The sequence below is a fragment of the Panthera leo genome, chromosome B4 (assembly GCF_018350215.1).
Source record: "Panthera leo isolate Ple1 chromosome B4, P.leo_Ple1_pat1.1, whole genome shotgun sequence".
Classification (NCBI taxonomy): Eukaryota; Metazoa; Chordata; class Mammalia; order Carnivora; family Felidae; genus Panthera; species Panthera leo.
In genome coordinates, this window is record NC_056685.1 from 33,579,039 (window position 1) to 33,602,360 (window position 23,322).

General features: G+C 40.5%; 1 protein-coding gene across 1 annotated transcript in view; it reads right to left on the bottom strand.

The window, feature by feature from the left end:
* The window catches only part of USP18 (ubiquitin specific peptidase 18), a 50,612-nt gene that overhangs the window by 15,459 nt on the left and 11,831 nt on the right, over positions 1-23,322 (bottom strand). The window contains exon 3 of the mRNA XM_042948383.1: positions 20,653-20,798. Within this exon, the coding sequence (XP_042804317.1) occupies positions 20,653-20,798 (146 nt within the window). The remainder of the gene's footprint in view (positions 1-20,652; positions 20,799-23,322) is intronic.

A 23,322-nucleotide genomic window follows, 5' to 3' on the forward strand; every position in this document is an offset into this window, starting at 1 on the left:
TCTGTCATTTAGAATAGAAGGAGAGATAAACGTTTTCCCAAACAAACAAAAACTGAAGGAATTCATCACCACTAAACCAGCCCTACAAGAGATCCTAAGGGGGATCCTGTGAGACAAAGTACCAGAGACATCTCTACAAGCATAAAACATACAGACATCACAATGACTCTAAACCCACATCTTTCTATAATAACACTGAATGTAAAGGGACTAAATGCACCAAACAAAAGACATAGGGTATCAGAATGGACAAAAAAACAAGACCCATCTATTTGCTGTCTACAAGAGACTCATTTTAGACATGAGGACACCTTCAGATTGAGAGTGAGGGGATGGAGAACTATTTATCATGCTACTGGAAGCCAAAAGAAAGCTGGAGTAGCCATACTTATATCAGACAAACTAGACTTTAAATTAAAGGATGTAACAAGAGATGAAGAAGGGCATTATATAATAATTACAGGGTCTAACCATCAGGAAGAGCTAACAATTATAAATGTCTGTGCACCGAATACAGGAGCCCCCAAATATATAAACAATTACTCATAAACATAAGCAAACTTATTGATAAGAATGTGGTAATTGCAGGGGACTTTAACACTCCACTTACAGAAATGGATACATCATCTAGACACACGGCCAATAAAGAAACAAGGGCCCTGAACGATACATTGGATCAGATGGACTTGACAGATATATTTAGAACTCTGCATCTCAAAGCAACAGAATATACTTTCTTCTCGAGTGCACATGGAACATTCTCCAAGATAGATCATATACTGGGTCACAAAACAGCCCTTCATAAGTATACAAGAATTGAAATTATACCATGCATACGTTCAGACCACAATGCTATGAAGCTTGACATCAACCACAGGAAAAAGTCTGGAAAACCTCCAAAAGCATGGAGGTTAAAGAACACCCTACTAAAGAATGAGTGGGTCAACCAGGCAATTAGAGAAGAAATTAAAATATATATGGAAACAAACGAAAATGAAAATACAACAATCCAAACACTTTGGGATGCAGCAAAGGCAGTCCTGAGAGGAAAATACATTGCAATCCAGGCTTATCTCAAGAAACAAGAAAAATCCCAAATATAAAATGTAACAGCACACCTAAAGGAAATAGAAGCAGAACAGCAAAGGCAGCCTAAACCCAGCAGAAGAAGAGAAATAATAAAGATCAGAGCAGAAATAAACAAGATAGAATCTAAAAAAAATGTAGAGCAGATCAATGAAACCAAGAGTTGGTTTTTTGAAAAAATAAACAAAATTGATAAACCTCTAGCCAGGCTTCTCAAAAAGAAAAGGGAGATGACCCAAATAGATAAAATCAGGAATGAAAATGTAATTATTACAACCAATCCCTCAGAGATACAAACAATTATCAGGGAATACTATGAAAAATTATATGCCATCAAATTGGACAACCTGGAAGAAATGGACAAATTCCTAAACACCCACACTCTTCCAAAATTCAATCAGGAGGAAATAGAAAGCTTGAACAGATCCATAACCAGCGAAGAAATTGAATCAGTTATCAAAAATCTCCCAACAAATAAGAGTCCAGGACCAGATGGCTTCCCTGGGGAATTCTACCAGACGTTTAAAGCAGAGATAATACCTATCCTTCTCAAGCTGTTCCAAGAAATAGAAAGGGATGGAAAACTTCCAGACTCATTCTATGAAGCCAGTATTACTTTGATTCCTAAACCAGACAGAGACCCAGTAAAAAGAGAGAACTACAGGCCAATATCCCTGATGAATATGGATGCAAAAATTCTCAATAAGATACTAGCAAATCGAATTCAACAGCATATAAAAAGAATTATTCATCATGATCAAGTGGGATTCATTCCTGGGATGCAGGTCTGGTTCAACATTCGCAAATCGATCAACGTGATACATCACATTAATAAAAGAAAAGATAAGAACCATATGATCCTGTCAATCGATGCAGAGAAGGCATTTGACAAAATTCAGCACCCTTTCTTAATAAAAACCCTCGAGAAAGGCGGGATAGAAGGAACATACATAAAGATCATAAAAGCCATTTATGAAAAGCCCACAACTAACATCATCCTCAATGGGGAAAAACTGAGAGCTTTTTCCCTGAGATCAGGAACACAACAGGGATGCCCACTCTCACCGCTGTTGTTTAACACAGTGTTGGAAGTTCTAGCATCAGCAATCAGACAACAAAAGGAAATCAAAGCATCAAAATTGGCAAAGATGAAGTCAAGCTTTCACTTTTTGCAGATGACATGATACTATACATGGAAAATCTGATAGACTCCACCAAAAGTCTGCTAGAACTGATACATGAATTCAGCAAAGTTGCAGGATACAAAATCAATGTACAGATCAGTTGCATTCTTATACACTAATAATGAAGCAACAGAAAGACAAATAAAGAAACTGATCCCATTCACAATTGCACCAAGAAGCATAAAATCCCTAGGAATAAATCTAACCAAAGATGTAACAGATCTGTATGCTGAAAACTAGAAAGCTTATGAAGGTAATTGAAGAAGATATAAAGAAATGGAAAGACATTCCCTGCTCATGGATTGGAAGAATAAATATTGTCAAAATGTCAGTACTACCCAAAGCTATCTACACATTCAATGCAATCCCAATCAAAATTGCACCAGCATTCTTCTTGAAACTAGAACAAGCAATCCTAAAATTCATATGGAACCACAAAAGACCCCGAATAGCCAAAGTAATTTTGAAGAAGAAGACCAAAGCGGGAGTCATCACAATCCCAGACTTTAGCCTCTACTACAAAGCTGTAATCATCAAGACAGCATGGTATTGGCACAAAATCAGACACATAGACCAATGGAATAGAATAGAAACCCCAGAACTAGACCCACAAACGTATGGTCAACTAATCTTTGACAAAGCAGGAAAGAATATCCAATGGAAAAATGACAGTCTCTTTAACAAATGCTGGGAGAACTGGACAGCAACATGCAGAAGGTTGAAACTAGACCACATTCTCACACCATTCACAAAAATAAACTCAAAATGGATAAAGGACCTGAATGTGAGACAGGAAACCATCAAAACCCTAGAGGAGAAAGCAGGAAAAGACCTCTCTGACCTCAGCCGTAGCAATCTCTTACTCGACACATCCCCAAAGGCAAGGGAATTAAAAGCAAAAATGAATTACTGGGACCTTATGAAGATAAAAAGCTCCTGCACAGCAAAGGAAACAACCAACAAAACAAAAAGGCAACCAACGGAATGGGAAAAGATATTTGCAAATGACATATGGGACAAAGGGCTAGTATCCAAAATCTATAAAGAGCTCACCAAACTCCACACCCAAAAAACAAATAACCCAGTGAATAAATGGGCAGAAAACATGAATAGACACTTCTCTAAAGAAGACATCCGGATGGCCAACAGGCACATGAAAAGATGCTCAACGTCGCTCCTTATCAGGGAAATACAAATCAAAACCACACTCAGATATCACCTCACACCAGTCAGAGTGGCCAAAATGAACAAATCAGGAGACTATAGATGCTGGAGAGGATGTGGAGAAATGGGAACCCTCTTGCACTGTTGGTGGAAATCGAAATTGGTGCAGCCACTCTTGAAAACAGTGTGGAGGTTCCTCAGAAAATTAAAAATAGACCTACCCTATGACCCAGCAATAGCACTGCTAGGAATTTACTCAAGGGATACAGGAGTACTGATGCCTAGGGGCACTTGTACCCCAATGTTTATAGCAGCACTCTCAACAATAGCCAAATTATGGAAAGAGCCTAAATGTCCATCAACTAATGAATGGATAAAGAAATTGTGGTTTATATACACAATGGAGTACTACGTGGCATTGAGAAAGAATGAAATATGGTCCTTTGTAGCAAGATGGATGGAACTGGAGAGTGTGATGCTAAGTGAAATAAGCCATACAGAGAAAGACAGATACCATATGTTTTCACTCTTATGTGGATCCTGAGAAACTTAACAGAAACCCATGGGGAAGGGGTAGGAAAAAAAAAAAAAAAGGAGGTTAGAGTGGGAGAGAGCCAAAACATAAGAGACTCTAAAAAACTGAGAACAAACTGAGGGTTGATGGGGGGTGGGAGGGAGGGGAGGGTGGGTGATGGGTATTGAGGAGGTCACCGTTTGTGATGAGCACTGGGTGTTGTATGGAAACCAATTTGACAATAAATTTCATATATTGAAAAAAAAATAAAAAATAAAAAATAAATGGGTGAGAAACCTGAATAGACATCTCACCAAAGAAGATACACAGATGGCAAATAAGCATATGAAGCAGTGCTCAGCATATGTCAATAGAAATTGCAAATTAAAATAATGAGATACCTCTACATACCTATCAGTATGGCCAAAAATTTTAAATGCTAACATCAAATGCTGGTGAGAACACAGAGAACAGCAACTCTCATTCACAGCTAGTGAGAAAGCAAAATGGTACAACCACTTTGGAAGACAGTATGGTGGTTTCTTACAAAACTAAACTTACTCTTTACATAGGACTCAGCAATCATGGTGCTTGGTATTTACTCAAAGGAGTTGAAAACATATGTATACTAAAACCTGATATGTTCATAGCAGCTTTATTCATAATTGTCAAAATTGGAAGCAACAAAGATGTCTTTCAGTAGGTAAATAGATAAATAAACTATGGTACACCCAGACAATAGAATATTCAGTGTCAAAAAGAAATGAGCTAGGGAGGATTCTAGGAATATGGAGGAGTAGGAAGCACCAGGAATCTGTCTCCCCATGTAGACAATAATTGCGCTGGCAGAATCTGTCTGATATTAATATTTTTGAACTCTAGAGTTCATTGAAGGTTCGCAACTTCTAGGGGAAGACTAGGGATAAACAATGGTTAATTTCAGTCAATTTCATCTCTTTGCACAGTAGCAACAACCCATCCCCCACCCCTAGCCATGTGGCCAGCAGCTTGTGCATGGTGTGTCAAAACTGGGATGGGCGTAAAGGACTCTGTCTTCCAAATATTGAGATCTGTGCTCTGATTATTGATGTTTCTGATCACAGATGTGCAAACAAAGAGGCAGGCAGCCATGGTAATTTTATGTCTCTCCAGTGTTTCAAGCCCCTCTCCTTCAGGCTCAAATGACTTCCAAGAGGAATTTAAAGAACTAGATCCCTGATTTCCTCTCCCTTCATTTTTTGCTTTTCCCCTTTTAGGAGTCAAATGCTAAAGACTAGGACACCCCAAAACAATGGTATAAACAGAGAAAATTAAAAAGTGACCATAAACACAAAGGGAAAGGTGCAAAATTACCAGAGGAGATATTAAGTTTATACTTTACTCTGATCCTTGGCACAGAGATAACTACCATAATAAAAAAACCAAAAGCAATAAACAAAAATAATAATAAATAAAAATAACAAATAAAATAATAATAATAAACAGAAAATCCTGGAGAAGAATCTGATTTCCAGAGTTGCCACATTACTAAATTCAAATGCCAGCGTTCAACAAGGCATACACAAGGCATACAAAGAAATAGGAAGTATGGCCCAATCATTGAAAAACCAAAAAGAACTCAAGTCAACAACCTAACTTATAATTTAAGGAAACAAAAGAACAAACTAACCAAAAGCTAACAGAAAAAAGTGAAATAACAAACATTAGAGCAGAGATAAAGTAAATAGAGAATAATAATGGAGAAAATCAATGAAACTAAAAGTTGGTTTTTTTAAAAGATTAACAAAATTGACAAGTCTTTAATTGGCTAAATGGACTAAGAAAAAAGGGCCTCAAATTACTAAAATCAAACATTAAAGTAGAATTTAATATCAATTCTACAAAAACTTTTAAAGTATTTTAAGAGATCACTATGAACAAAAAATGGAATAACCTAGATGAAATGGACAAATTTGGAGAAAAACAAACCTACCAAAACTAAATCATGACAATATAGAAAATCTGAATATGCCCATAATGAGTTAGATTGAGTCAGTAATCTTAATATCTGGACAAAGAAAAATCATAGTGCTTATGGCTTCAGTAATTAATTCTACCAAACATTTAAAAGGATCTAATACCAATCTTTCCCAAACATTTCCTAAAAACTGAATTTGAGAAAACACTTCTCAACTTGTTTTAGAAGACCAGCATAACCCTGATACTAACGCCAGACAAAGTCACTACAAGAAAAGACCAAAATCCCTTATTAACATTTATGCAAAAATCACCAACAAAATATTAGGAAACAATTCAGCAGCATATTGAAAAGACTATACATTATTACCAAATGAAATTTATTCCTAGAATGCAAGAATGGGTCAACATATGAAAATCAATCAATGTAATATGCCACATCAACAAATCCAAAAACATGTGATCATCTGAATTGATGCAGAGTAAGTATTTCACAAAATTCAACATCCTTTTGTGATAAAAATAAATATGAATTGAAGAAAATATAACATATAAAAGCCACATATGACAAACCCTCACCAAACACCACTCAATTGTGAAAGACAGAAAATTTTTCCTCTAAGATCAGGAACAAGGCAAGGATGCCCACATTAACCACTTCTCTTCAACACATCACTGAAAGTTCTGACCAGAGCAATTAAGAACAAGAAACAACGCTACGGTAAATCAAGGATTTAGATGATAATGATGTATCAATGCAGATTCATCTATTTTAATGAATCTACCATTCCGGTGCAGAAGATTGATAATGGAGGAAAATGGGTGTGCAGTGGCAGGGAATCTATGGGAAATGTCTGGGCTTTCTGCTCAATTTTTCTGTGAAGCTAAAGCTGCTCTAAAAAAAAAAACAAACAATCTACTAAAAAAAAATGAACAGAAATTCAGAATCTGTGGGATACCATCAACTACACCAACATACATATAATGTAAGTCCCAGAAGGAGCAGCAAGAGAAAAGGCCAGAAGGAATATTTTTAAAGAAATAATGAACCCAAACCTTATAAACATGAAAAATCAGTTCTGGAGGCTGTGGAGTCAAAGTTCAAGATATCAGCAGATTCTAGGCCACTTTCTTGGGTATCTTCACATGGTGTAAGAATCAAAGGAGATTTTTCAGGCCACTTTCATAAGGACATTAATTCCATTAATGAGAGCTCTGCTTTCATGAACTAATCACCTCTGAAAGGCCCCTTCTCCTAATACTATCACTCTGGGGGTTACATTTCAAAATATGGATTTTGATGGGACACAAACATACACAACAGGTCCTCAATAAGATCACACCTTCCTTCTCATCAGAAAATGAGAACAGAAGATGGTGGGATAACATATTCAAAATGCTGGGTAGAAAAGCTGTCAACTAAAAGTTCTATATCCAGCAAAACTTCTCTTCAAAAATGAAGCAGAAATTTAGACACTGAAATAAACAAAAACTGAGACCATTCATCACTAAAGACTTGTCCTACAAGAAATACTAAAGGAAGTTCTCCTGGATAAAATGAAACTGTACAGTAACAACATGGTAACACAAATCCAAATGAGGAAATAAGAAGCACCAGGATTCAGGAGGAGTTAAGATTGTGGAGGAGTGGGAGACTCTAGGCTTGTCTCATTCTTTGAACACAGCTAGATAAATATCAAATCATTTTGAACACCCAAGAAGTTGATCTGAGGACTGAGAGAACAAAAAAGCACAACTAGACTTAGAAGGTAGGAGCTGTGGAGAGTTGATTTAGTGGGGAGAAGAGCTGTGGGTGTTGTGATGGTGAGGGAGCCCTGATCATGGAGAAAGGAAGAGAGAGAGAGAGAGAGAGAGAGAGAGAGAGAGAAAGCAAGCAAGCGAGCATGTAGGGAATTGCACAAGAAAAAACTCTTCCCCAAAAATATTGACAGAGAAGAGGAGAGAGACTGAATATGACAAGTTTTTATAAACAATGGAGCACAGGGTCTGAAGTTTCAGAGTCACACATGCTGAGCTTAATAGTGCTCTGGTGGGGAGGGAGGACAGAGACCTAGGAGTAGGCAGCATAGGCTGAAGATGCCCTGCTTGGAACGCATTTAGGAGAAGGGACACAGCTTCTCCAGGAGCAAGAGACATAGTGGGTGCTACTGAGCTGCCCCATTCACTAACATAAGAAAAGGAACACGGGCTGAGGACAGCATGCCTTGGCGCTGGCTTTCTGCTGTGCTTTACCACCAGCTCTGAATTGCTGCATGGTCATGAAACTGATTTCTGGGGCAAGCTGGCACCAGGCCATAGTGCAGGAAGACACGACCGTAGAGGATCAGCACATGTCCATGCCACTCAGATCTCTAAAATTTGGAGTTCTGTGCACCTGAGGTAAAACACACAAGCGCTACGCCACCTGGAAAGCAGACAGCTCAGACACAGGCAGGGAGAAAGCAGGGATCTTGTGGAAGAAGGGGACACATGACAGGTGGTTGTTTGCTCTTCTTTGAGGGTTTCCTGAAGAATGGCAGGCGTGAGGTCCCCACTCTGGGGATGAAGGAATGGAGTGACACCATTTGCACCCTGCCATAGCACTGACAGACTTCAGTGAGCAAAAGAGCACCACCAAGTGGAGGCCAGAGCCACTTATACAAAGCCCCACCACCCTGCACCCTGCAGGTGCATCTCCACTAGGGCAAGTCCACCTGAGAATCACCACAGCAGACCCCACCCCCAGAAGGCCAGCACAAACTCCTCACCTGCACCAAGTGTACTGATTATAGAGTGCTGCAAAGCTATAGCTCTAGGGGAAATACGATCTAGCTTCCTTTGGTTTTCTTCCCCTGCTTGGGATACAGAGAAAGCAATTTTTATTTATTTATTATTAAAAAAATTTAATGTTTATTTATTTTTGAGAGATAGACAGAATACAAACAGGGGAGGGACAGAGAGAGAGGGAGACATAGAATCTGAAGCAGGCTCCAGGCTCTGAGCTGTTAGCACAGAACCTGGTGGAGGGCTTGAACTCACAAACCACAAGACCATGACCTGAGTTGAAGTCATATGCTTAATTGACTGAGCCATCCAGGTGCCCCAGAGAAAGCAATTTTTTATTTTTTTTCATTTTTATTTTTATGTTTTTAATTTTTTTTTAATCTAGCTTCTTCTAACAAGCAGACCTAAACACATCTAGGATCTAGCTTCCTTTTTTTCTTGACCTTAGAAAGACAGTATGAAAAGACACAGGAATTCACCCCAGAAAAAGAACAAGAGGTCACAGCCAGGGATTTAATCAAAAGATAGATAGATAGATAGATAGATAGATAGATAATATGCCTGAACTAGAATTTAAAACAATTATAAGGATACTAGATGGGCTTGATAAAAACATAGAAAACAGTAGAGAATCCCTTACTGTTGACATAAAAGAACTAAACTCTAGGCCAAATTAAAAATGCTATAACCAAGATGCAAATCCAAATGGATTCCATGACAATGAGGATAGATGAAGCAGAAGAACAAATCAGTGATAGAGAAGATAAAATTATGGTAAATAATGAAGCTGAAAAAAGGGAAAGAAAGGTATTGGATCACAAGTGTAGACTTAGGGAATTCAGCAACTCCTTAAAGGATAATTATATTCCTATAATAGGAGTCCCAAAAGATGAAGAGAGAGAAAAAAGGGCAGAAAGTTTATTCGAACAAATTATAGCTGAAAACTTCCTAACCTGGGAAAGAAAACAGACATTGAAATCCAAGAAGCACAGAGAACTGCCATTAAATTTAACAAAAGCCGGCCATCATCAAGACATATACTCAAATTCACAAAACACACAGACAAGGAAAGAATCCTGAAAGCAGCAAGGGAAAAACGTCCTTAACCTATAAGGGAAGACAAATCAGATTCCCAGCAGATCTGTCCATAGAAACTTGGCAGGCGGGAAGAGAGTGAATGGCATGATATATTCAATATGCTGAATGGGGAAAATATGCAGCTAAGAATATTTTATCCAACAAGGCTGTTACTCAGAATAGAAGGAGAGGTAAAGTGTTTCCCAGATAAACAAAACTAAGCGAGCTTGTGACCACTAAACCAGCCCTTCAAGAATTATTAAAGGGGACTCTTTGAATGGGGGGGGGGGGAAGGACCAAAAGCAACAAAGACTAGAAAGGAACAGAGGACAACCAGAAACATCAACCTTACAGATAACACAAAAGCACTAAATTCATATCTATCAATAATCACTCCGAATGTAAATGGACTAAATACTCCACTAAAAAGACACAGTGTATCAGAATGGATAAAAAAAAAAAAAAAAAAAAAAAAACAAGACCACATATGCTCCCTACAGGAGACTCATTTTATTTATTTTTTTTAAAGTTTTATTTATTTTTGAGACAGGGAAAGACAGAGCATGAACAGGGGAGGGTCAGAGAGAGGGAAACACAGATTCTGAAACAGGCTTAGGCTCTGAGCTGTCAGCACAGAGCCCGACGCGGGGGCTCGAACTCACAGACTGCGAGATCATGACCTGATCCGAAGTCGGCCGCTTAACTGACTGAGCCACCCAGGCGCTCCTAAGAGACTCATTTTAGACCTAAAGACACCTGCAGATTGAAAGTGAGGGGATGGAGAACCATCTATCATGCTAATGGATGCCAAAAGAAAGCTGGAGTAGCCATTCTTATATCAGACAAACTAGATTTTAAACCAAATACTGTAACAAGAAATGAATAAAGGCATTACATCATAATTAAGGAGTCTATCCGTCAAAAAGATCCAACAATTATAAATATTTATGCCCCCAACTTGAAGCACCCAAATATTTAAAACAATTAATAACAAATATAAAGAAACTCACTGATAGTAATACAATAACAGTAAGGGACTTTAACACTCCACTTACAACAATGGACAGATCATAAAAGCATAAAATCAACAAGGAAACAATGGATTTGAATGACACACTGGATGGACTTAATAGATACATTCAGAACATTTCATCCTAAAGCAGCAGAACACACATTCTTCTTGAGTGCACATGGAACATTTTCCAGTACAGATCACATCCTGGGTTACAAATCAGCCCTCAACAGGTACAAAAAAACTGAGATCATACCATGCATATTATCAAACCACAATGCTATGAAACTTGAGGCCAAACACAAGAAAAAGATTTGGAAAGACCACAAATAGATGGAGGTTAAAGAACATCCTACTGAATAATGAATGAGTCAACTACAAAATTAAAGAAGAAATTAAAAAATGCGTGGAAGCAAATGAAAAAGAAAAGATGGAGGCATCACAATTCCAGACTTCAAACTACAAGCTGTAGTCATCAAGACAGTACGGTACTGGCGCAAAAACAGATACATAGATCAATGGACAGAATAGAAAACCCAAAAATGGACCCACAACTATATGGTCAACTAATCTTCAACAAAGTAGGAAAGAATATCCAATGGAAAAAAGATAGTCTCTTCAGCAAATGGTGTTGGGAAAACTGGATGGCAACATGCAAAAGAATGAAACTAGAACACTTTCTTACACCATTGTGGGGGATAAACTTAGGAATCCCCCAGGCTTACACCAATGGGTTAACAGGCATAAAGAAATAACAAAGTCATAAAATTCTCACACCCCAGTTTGGGTAACCAGATTGGCACGCCAAGAATAGGGAAGCACAAAGGTGCCAAGAATAGGGAGGTGCAAATGCACCCCAAAATAGGGAGGGGGTGCTGAGCCCCCAAAAATAGAGAGGGAGAGGCAAAGGCCTGAAATAGAAACAGTGCAAAGGTGCCCAATACATAGGAATAACAAGATTAGATATTCAGGGTGAAAGCACCCCAAATTTAGTACTACAGCATACAGCTGCTTTCATAGGAGAATAGGGCCAGGTTAGGCAAACTGGTGAACTGGACTTTGGACCACTGTGCTGCAGGCACAGCAGCCCAGAGCAGAGATGGTTAACAAAAGAAAAGGTGCCTTATTAACCCTGAGGTTATTCCCCCTATCTGTCTCATCCCCTAGGCTGACAAAGATAAACAGGGAAGGTACCTCCTGTCTGCTGTTGACAACCATCTACCCATCTGCCCAGCGCCTGGATTTTGTTTTATATTGACCAAAACCCCAAACACTGTATATCTTCAAAATTCCCTTTTCCACCTCACATCCACAAATTAATGTTCCCAGTTTCTTTGTCTCTTTGTACATACCCATCACGTTTGCAAGCCTTCTGATCTGAATAAATACAGGGCAAGGACCCTCATTTGGGGCTCTTGTCTTTTTCCTGGACATTAGCCATTTCTCATTTTAATCCTGTATCCGCTCATTTGCTAGACAAAGAGAACTTTAGACTTAGAGTCTACGACACACCATACACAAAAATAAATTTAAAATGAATGAAAAACCTAATTGTGAGACAGGAAACCATCAGAATACTAGAGGAGAACACAGTCAGCAACCCATTTGGCCTTGTCATAACTTCTTACTAGCAAAATGAACTGTTAGGACTTCATCAAGATAAAAAGTTTCTGCACAGTGAAGGAAACAATCAATAAAACTAAAATGCAGCCTATGGAACAGAAGATATTTGCAAATGACATATCTGATAAAGGATTAGTATCCAGAATTTATCAAACTCAACACCCCAATAATAAATAATCCAGTGAAGAAAGAATAGACACTTTCCCAAAGAAGACATCCAGATGGCTAACAGACACATGAAAATATATTCAGCATCACTCATCATCAGGGAAATACAAATCAAAACCATGATGAGGGGAACCTGGATGGCGCAGTCACTTGAGCATCCAACTCTTGATTTCGATTCAGGTCATTTTCCCAGGGTTATGGTATCAAGCCCTGGGTTGGGCTCTGCATTGAGCGTGGAGTCTGCTTACGATTCTCTCCCTTTGCCCCTCTCCCCAGCTTGCTCACTCTCTCCCTCTCTCAAAAGAAAAAAAAAAAAAAAAAAACATGATGAGATACCACATCACACCTGTCAGAATGGCTAAAATTAACAACACAGGAAACAACAGGGGTTGGTGAGGATGCAGAAAAAGAAAAAGGGGAACCCTTCTGCACTGTTGGTGGAAATGCAAACTGGTGCAGCCACTCTGGAAACAGTATGGAGGTCCCTCAAAAAATTTAAAATAGGGGCATGTGGGTGGCTCAGTCAGTTGATCATCCAACTTCAGCTCAGGTCATGATCTCATGGTTCGTGAGTTCTAGCCCTGCATTGGGCTTGCTCTTGTCAGCACAGAGCCCGCTTTGGATCCTCTCTGTGCCCCCCTCTCTCTGCCCTTCCCCACACATGCTTTTTCTATCAAAATAAATAAATATTTAAAAAAATTAAAAATAGAACTACCCTATGATCCAGCAATGGCACTACTAGGTTATTTACCCAAAGGATACAAAAAATACAGATTCAAAGGGGTACATGCACCCTGATGTTTATAACAGTCTTATCAACAATGGCCAAACCATGGAAAGAACCCAAGTGGCCATTGACTAATGAATGGATAAAGATGTGGTATATACATACAATGGAATATTACTCAGCCATCAAAAAGAATGAAATCTTGCTATTTGCAATGAGGTGGATGGAGCCAGAGAGTATTATGCTAAGTGAAATAAGTCAGTCAGAGAAAAAACAAATACCATTGATTTCACTCATATGTGGAATTTAAGAAACAAAACAGATGAATATATGGGAGTATGGGGAAAGACAGAGGAAAACAAACCATAAGAGACTCAAAGACAGAGAACAAACTGAGGGCTGATGGAGGGAGGTGTGTGGGGGATGGGCTGGATGGGTTATGGGCATTAAGGAGGGCACTTGTTATGATGAGCATTGGGTGTTGTATGTAAGTGATGAATCACTAATTATACTCTTGAAAACATTACACTATATGTTAACTAACTGAAATTTAAATAAACTTTTTAAAAAAGCATTGGGATTCAGAGTGACATCACCAAGATGGCAAAGTAGAAGACCCCAGTCTCCAAGCCCCCACAAAAGATCAACGATTCCATAGCTATCCATAAATAAAAACAGGAGAGTCCACTTAAAAAACTTCAGGAACAGGGGTTCCTGGGTGGCTTAGGTGGTTGAGTGTCCAACTCTTGATTACAGCTCAGGTCATGATCACAGGGTTGTGGGATCGAGCCCCACATCAGGCTCTGTATTGAGCATAGGGCCTGCTTAAAAATCTCTCTCTCTCTCCCTCTGACCCTCTCCCGATCTCATGCATGCCTTTTCTCACTCTCTTTCTCTCTAAAATAAAATTTAAAAAAAGAAACTTCAGCAACAGGAAAAAAAAAAACCTTGAGCAACACAATGGTAAAAACCTGAGGATAACCACACAAAAAGGATAGGAAAAAGAGCTTCATTTTGCCTATATCATCCCACCCTCCAGGCCAGCACTTCCCAGTGCCAAGAGGGAACTCCCCAGCTCGAAAGAACTCCTTTTAGCCCTGAATGATACATTGGAACAGAGGGACTTGACAGATATATTTAGAACTCTGCATCTCAAAGCAACAGAATATACTTTCTTCTCGAGTGCACATGGAACATTCTCCAAGATAGATCACATACTGGGTCACAAAACAGCCCTTCATTAGTATACAAGAATTGAGATGATACCATGCACACTTTCAGACCACAATGCTATGAAGCTTGAAATCAACCACAGGAAAAAGTCTGGAAAACTTCCAAAAGCATGGAGGTTAAAGAACACCCTACTAAAGAATGAATGGGTCAACCAGGCAATTAGAGAAGAAATTTAAAAATATATGGAAACAAACGAAAATGAAAATACAACAATCCAAATGCTTTGGGATGCAGTGAAGGCAGTCCTGAGAGGAAAATACATTGCAATCCAGGCCTATCTCAAGAAACAAGAAAAATCCCAAATACAAAATCTAACAGCACACCTAAAGGAAATAGAAGCAGAACAGCAAAGACACCCCAAAACCCAGCAGAAGAAGAGAAATAAGAAAGATCAGAGCAGAAATAAACAAGATAGAATCTAAAAAAACTGTAGAGGAGATCAATGAAACCAAGAGTTGGTTTTTGAAAAAATAAACAAAATTGATAAACCTCTAGCCAGCCTTCTCAAAAAGAAAAGAGAGAGGACCCAAATAGATAAAACCATGAATGAAAATAGAATTATTACAACCAATTCCTCAGAAATACAAGCAATTATCAGGGAATACTGTGAAAAATTATATGCCAACAAACTGGACAAACCTGGAAGAAATGGACAAATTCCTAAACACCCACACACTTCCAAAACTCAAACGCGAAGAAATACAAAATTTGAACAGACCTATAACCAGCGAAGAAATTGAATCAGTTATCAAAAATCTCCCAACAAATAAGAGTCCAGGACCAGATGGCTTCCCTGGGGAATTCTACCAGACGTTTAAAGCAGAGATAATACCTATCCTTCTCAAGCTGTTCCAAGAAATAGAAAGGGAAGGAAAACTTCCAGACTCATTCTATGAAGCGAGCATTACTTTGATTCCCAAACCAGACAGAGACCCAGTAAAAAAAGAGAACTACAGGCCAATATCCCTGATGAATATGGATGTAAAAATTCTCAATAAGACACTAGCAAATCGAATTCAACAGCATATAAAAAGAATTATTCACCATGATCAAGTGGGATTCATTCCTGGGATGCAGGTCTGGTTCAACATTCGCAAATCAATCAATGTGATACATCACATTAATAAAAGAAAAGAAAAGACCCATATGATCCTGCCAATTGATGCAGAAAAAGCATTTGACAAAATTCAGCATCATTTCTTAATAAAAACCCTCGAGAAAGGCGGGATAGAAGGAGCATACTTAAACATCATAAAAGCCATTTATGAAAAGCCCACAGCTAAAATCATCCTCAATGGGGAAAAACTGACAGCTTTACCCCTGAGATCAGGAACACGACAGAGATGTCCACTCTCACCGCTGTTGTTTAACATAGTGTTGGAAGATCTAGCATCAGCAATCAGACAACAAAAGGAAATCAAAGGCATCAAAATTGGCAAAGATTCAGTCAAGCTTTCGCTTTTTGCAGATGACATGATATTATACATGGAAAATCTGATAGACTCCACCAAAAGTTTGCTAGAACTGATACATGAATTCAGCAAAGTTGCAGGATACAAAATCAATGTACAGAAATCAGTTGCATTCTTATACACTAACAATGAAGCAACAGAAAGACAAATAAAGAAACTGATCCCATTCACAATTGCACCAAGAAGCATAAAATACCTAGGAATCAACCTAACCAAAGATGTAAAAGATCTGTATGCTGAAAACTACAGAAAGCTTATGAAGGTAATTGAAGAAGAGACAAAGAAATGGAAAAGCATTCCGCACTCATGGATTGGAAGAATAAATATTGTTAAAATGTCAATACTACCCAAAGCTATCTACACATTCAATGCAATCCCAATCAAAATTGCACCAGCATTCTTCTCGAAGCTAGAATAAGCCATCCTAAAATTTGTATGGAACCACAAAAGACCCCGAATAGCCAAAGTAATTTTGAAGAAGACCAAAGCAGGAGGCATCACAATCCCAGACTTTAGCCTCTACTACAAAGCTATAATCATCAAGACAGCATGGTATTGGCACAAAATCAGACACATAGACCAATGGAATAGAATAGAAACCCCAGAATTAGACCCACAAAAGTATGGCCAACTAATCTTTGACAAAGCAGGAAAGAATATCCAATGGAAAAAAGACAGTCTCTTTAACAAATGGTGCTGGGAGAACTGGACAGCAACATGCAGAAGGATGAAACTAGACCACTTTCTTACACCATTCACAAAAATAAACTCAAAATGGATAAAGGACCTGAATGTGAGACAGGAAACCATCAAAACCCTAGAGGAGAAAGCAGGAAAAAACCTCTGACCTCTGCTGCAGCAATTTCTTACTTGACACATCCCCAAAGGCAAGGGAATTAAAAGCAAAAATGAACTATTGGCACCTCATGAAGATAAAAAGCTCCTGCACAGCAAAGGAAACAACCAACAAAACGAAAAGGCAACCAACGGAATGGGAAAAGATATTTGCAAACGACATATCGGACAAAGGCCTAGTATCCAAAATCTATAAAGAACTCACCAAACTCCACACCCAAAAAACAAATAATCCAGTGAAGAAATGGCCAGAAGACATGAATAGACACTTCTCCTAAGAAGACATCCGCATGACCAACAGGCACATGAAAAGATGCTCAACATCGCTCCTCATCAGGGAAATACAAATCAAAACCACAATGAGACACCAGCTCATGCCAGTCAGAGTGGCCAAAATGAACAGATCAGGAGACTATAGATGCTGGCAAGGATGTGGAGAAATGGGAACCCTTTTGCACTGTTGGTGGGAATGCAAACTGGTGCAGCCACTCTGGAAAACAATGTGGAGGTTCCTCAAAAAATTAAAAATAGACCTACCCTATGACCCAGCAATAACACTGCTAGCAATTTACCCAAGGGATACAGGAGTGCTGATGCATAGGGGCACTTGTACCCCAGTGTTTATAGCAGCACTTTCAACAATAGCCAAATTATGGAAAGAGCCTAAATGTCCATCAACTGATGAATGGATAAAGATGTGGTTTATATACACAATGGAATACTACATGGCAATGAGAAAGAATGAAATATGGCCTTCTGTAGCAACGTGGATGGAACTGAAGAGTGTTATGCTAAGTGAAATAAGTCATACAGAGAAAGACAGATACGATATGTTTTCACTCTTATGTGGATCCTGAGAAACTTAACAGAAGACCATAGGGGAGGGGAAGGAAAAAGAGAAAAAGGTTAGAGAGGGAGGGAGCCAAAATATAAGAGACTCTTAAAAACTGAGAACAAACTGAGGGTTGATGGGGGGGGTGGGAGGGAGGGGTGGGTGGGTGATGGGTATTGAGGAGGGTACCTGTTGGGATGAGCACTGGGTGTTGTATGGAAACCAATTTGACAATAAATTTCATATTTAAAAAAAAAAAGCTCCTTTCACCCGGAAAAGGAGAACAGGATGAATGACCAACTTCCCCACCCTTTCAGCACACTGGATGAAGGATCTAGTTTCGTTTCACCCCACCTGGAAATCAGTAAAGCTGAGATGTCTGTAAATGTCTAGGAACAAGGAATAAGGGAAGCAACTGCTAGTATCATCCATGTAACAGAAGCCACCACAGTTCCCTGTGACCCACCCAACTAAGGACCCCATTAGCTTCTACCACTGAAAAAAAACTAATGGACAGTACAACTACCATGGATACCCTGCAGATTTCACCACTGAGATGGTCACCCACAGATTTTTGTTTACAGGCACCATTACCAGAGTCCCTCCCCACTACATTCCCCTCCACCCACCAGTGCTCAGAAAATCACAACAGCAGACATTCCTGGCCTCTGTGGCTGCACACATAAAAAGTGTCAGCCTACATCCTCATAGCTGACCCCCACCCCCATTTACACACTTGTAGCTAAACCCTGTGGCTGTGCACCTACACCTGCCAGCCTGAATCCTGTCGCCATTCTCTACTGCCTTTTGTACATCCAGAGTGAGCCCCTATAGCCACATAACTGCTTCTCAACAGCTAAGACCCACCCCCCCCCAAGCTGCCTATGAGCCTGGGTCCAACCCTGACACTTGTCACTGGCCTGCACCTCTGGGGTTGCCTACAAGTAACCTCTGCATCTGTGCAACCTATACACTGCCAGCCTGAATCCCATCACCAACCTCTGTTGCCCTACACATTCCAGGGGCAAGATTTTTCAGCCAAAGGAGTGCACTATGCCCTCACAGCTGCTTGTGGGCCCACATCTGGCCCCAACTACTGTCTCTGTCCTATGCCCTGGGCTCATCTACAGCTAGCCTCCACAGCTGTGCATGTGTATACTCCTGGCTTGACCTTTGTCACCAGCCTTCAATGTAATGTGTGCACCCATAGTGATCTCTGCAACCACAGAACTGCAAACCAATAGCAAAAGCCCCCACAGCTGCTAATGCACCCTCAGTAAGACCCAGCACCTGCTGCTGGCCACAGCCTTCACCACTATGTGTGTGTCTACAACCAGACCCTGCCACCAAGCAGCCACCTGCAACCAGCCCCCACAGACAAGCATGCACACCACCAGTGGCAACCACCACTCCCTGCCCTGGTCCTAGCTGCTGCACCAAAAGGTCCACTGAGGACTCTAACAGCTCTTGTAGCTATTTCAGATACCCTACATCTCTCTCCAAGGATCACACAGTTATCTAGGTCATGGACCCCAGAAGCCTAAGCCACTAAGACATTATAACCCCTGGACCCAGAGCCACCATACACCACACCTGGTGCCCCCACACCACTAGACCTAGACCACAGCACACTCTAGCTGTAGGTGAAGGTCTTTCTCTAAAGAAGTCAATGCATAAAGTCTGTAATAAGTAACTACTTCTTCAAATGTGGAGACACCTACACAAGGCTACAGGGATCACAAAGAATCAGGGAAACACGATATCACCAAAAGAACAGAATATACTTTCAAAAACTGATCCCAAAGAAATGGAGATATACAAATTGCTTAGAAAATAATTATAAATAATTGTTCTAAAGATACTCAGAGCTGTCACAGAACATAATCAATTTCAATAAATCAGGAAAACAATGGAAGAAAAACAGAAGTTCAACAAAGAAAGAAAACATAAAAAAAAGAACCAAATAGAAATTTTGGAACTAAATAACACAGTGATTCAGCTGAAGAATTCAATAGTTTCGACAGCAGACTGGATGGAGTCTCAAAAGAGAAAGGAAAGTGACAGAAAACTTACTTAAGAAACAGTAGCTGAGACTTCCCAAATCTGGGGAGATTAGACATCTAAGTTAATAAAGCTCATAGGTCCCCAAGCATATTTAATTCAAACAGATATTCTCCAAGACATATCAGTGTTAAAACTTCAAAAAATCAAAGACAAAGAGAGATCTTAAAATCAATAATAGAAAGGAAGCTTATCACTTACAAGGGAACCCCCTATAAGGCTATCAGAGGATTTCTCTGCACAAACCTTACATGCCAGGAGACAGTGGAATGACATATTCAAAGTGATGAAAGAAAAAAACCGCCATCAAGAAAACTTTACTTCAGAAATGAAGGAGAGATAAAGGCTTTCCCAGACAAATGCTGAGGGAGTTCATCATAACTACACTTGCCTTACAAGAAATGCTAAAGGTAGTTCAGTTCTTCAACCTGAAAAGAAAGAACACTAACTGTAAAAAGGAAAGAGACTGAATCAGTCATTTTATTGATTTTGATTTTTATTTTTATTTTAGAGAAAGCACGAGTGGGGGAGAGGGGCAGAGGAAGAGAGAGAGAGAAAAAATCTTAAGCAGGCTCCACACAAAGTGCAGAGCCTGACACAGGACTTGATCCCACAACCCCGGCATCATGACCTTAGCCAAAATAAAGAGTTGGACACTCAACTGACTGAGCCACCCAGCCACCCCTGAATCAACCATTTTAAAGCTTCCCACAAAGAAAATCCCAGGCCCAGAGGGCTTAATTCTGCCAAAAATTTAAAGAATTAACACCTATCTCTTCACAAACTCTCCAAAAACAAAGAAGAGAAGGGGACAGTTCCTGACTCATTTTTGAGGCCCTCACCCTCCCTCTACCCCCTTACCATCCCCCCTCCCTCTCTCTCAGAGATGAGAGGGCTGTCTTACTTGGAACATTGTACTTCTGGAGACAGTAGGCAAGTTCCAAGGGTTGCACTGCTTTCTGCCGGCTGTCCCGCATCCTCTCTAGTAGCAAGAGCAACTGGAAGGGGACACTTCTCCTTTGCTCTTCTGTTCCCCTTGGTACTGTTATCCTGCCAAATAAGAACATCCATTATTATCCTGCCAAATAAGAACCTCCTTATCGCCACAGTTCTCAATGCTAGATGCATACTGGAATCACTTGGGGGAACTTTCAAAAATATCCATGTCCGGGCCACTTTACAGATACCTAAATCAGAATTTCTAATAGTCGGGCCCAGTTATCAGAACTTTAAGTTTCCCAGATGACTTAAATGTACAAACGACTTGAAAAATACCATGTTAGCACATTGGCTATAGAGAGTACCCTCTCAAGAGGGGATCAGACAACTGTTGTCTCACCCCTCTCCCAACTCTGCCCAACAGTCAAACTTAAATGAAGGGCAGATGCAGAAGGTCCTGGGTCCATAGCAAAATGGCCATACAGTAAAATGTCCAGGCTGAAGTACTCCAAAGTGAAAAGGCAAATACTTATCTAGGTCCTGGGAAGAAAGGCTCATGCCAATGGAAGGGAAAAAAAAGAAAGCACTGGGCAGAAAAAAATATATGATAGGCAGAAAGGAAGATGTAAGCAAAGTAGGAGGACCAGAGGCTCACCTCATCCCAGGAACACAACTGCATAACTATCAAATTGTCCTAAATACCCCAGAAATTGACCTAAAGACTGATAAAACAAACTCCACAATGAAAGGAAGAGAAGAGGCCACATAGAAAAATGTAAGAAGTATGGAGGTGAGGTTTTGGGGAGAAACAGATCACAGCTGCTGTGGAGGGGAGGGAACCATGACTGTGGAGAAGGGGGAGAGAGAGAGAGAAACGCACAGCAGAGTGCACAAGGAGAACGTTTCCCAAAAGCCATTGGTTTGGGAAAAAAAGAGGGGCAGACTTTTATGACTTCTTGCAACCAGCAAGGCTTAAACCTTGGAGTTTTAAAGGTCAGAGGTCTTGGCAGGGATAGAGTGTAGAGGGTCCTATACTGCTCCTGGAAAGAAGGCAGGGAAACAACTGGGGGCAGATAGCATGGAAACGACCATCTAAAAAGCACCTAGGGAATCAAGATCATCCAGAGGTAGGAAGATGGCAGCGTAGGAGGATGCTGGGCTCACAGCGTCCTGCAGATCACTTAGATTCCACCCACACCTGCCTAAATAACCCAGAAAACCACCAGAAGACTAGCAGAACAGATTCTCCAGAGCCAAATGTAGACGAGAGGCCCACGGAAGAGGGTAGAAAGGGTAGAGAGGCGGTGCATGCTACATGGACTGGCAGGAGGGAGCCGGGGCAGAGGGGCAGCCCGCCGGCAAAGCAGAGTCCCCGAGTCTGGCTTGCAAAAGTGGAGGGGCCAGACAAAGTGTGTTCGGACAGCAAGCGGGACTTAACATCTGGAAGGTTATAAGTTAACAGCTCTGCTCAGAGAGCGGGAGGGCTGGAGGACAATGGGAGGGAGAGTTGTTGAGCCCCGGACAACAGAGCGCAGCTTGGCGGGGAACAAAGGCACTTGCCAGTGCCATCTCCCTCGCCCAACCCCAGCCAAAATCCCAAAGGGATCCAGTTCCTGTCAGGGAACTTGCTTGCACCGGGCAAACACCCAACGCTGTGCTTCTGCAGATCCATCCCTCTGGTGGCAGGTCTGACTCCTCCCGGTGCCACAGAGCCCCTCCCGAAGCAGATCACCAAAGGAAAAGCAAACTGAGCCTGCCCCACCCACCCCTGTGCAACTTGCCAATCCACCCCAACTAATATGCCAGATCCCCAGCACCACAAGCCTGGCAATGTACAAGTAGCCCAGACAGGCCACGCCAACCCACAGTGAATCCCGCCCCTAGGAGAGGGGAAGAGAAGGTATACACCAGTCTGACTGTGGCCCCAGCGGTGGGCTGGGGGCAGACATCAGGTCTGACTGTGGCCCCACCCACCAATACAAGTTATTCAAGACAGCACAGGAGAAGTGCCCTGCAGTTCCGCACCATTCCAGGGACTATCCAAAATGATGAAACGAAGAATTCCCCTCAAAAAAACCTCCAGGAAATAACGACAGCTAATGAACTGATCAAAAACGATTTAAACAATATAACAGAAAATGAATTTAGAGTAATAGTCATAAAATTAATCGCTGGGCTTGAAAACAGTATAGAGGACAGCAGAGAATCTATTGCTACAGAGATCAAGGGACTAAGGAACAGCCAGGAGGAGCTTAAAAATGCTATTAATGAGCTGCAAAATAAAATGGAGACGACCACACCTCGGATTGAAGAGGTAGAGGAGAGAATAGGTGAACTACAAGATAAAATTATGGAAAAAGAAGAAGCTGAGAAAAAGAGAGATAAAAAAATCTAGGAGTATGACAGGAAAATTAGAGAACTAAGTGATGCAGTAAAGAGAAATAATCTATGCATAATTGGTATTCCAGAGGAGGAAGAGAGAGGGAAAGGTGCTGAAGGTGTACTTGAAGAAATAATAGCTGAGAACTTCCCTGAACTGGGGAAGGAAAAAGGCATTGAAATCCAAGAGGCACAGAGAACTCCCTTCAGACGTGACTTGAATCGATCTTCTGCACGACATGTCATAGTGAAACTG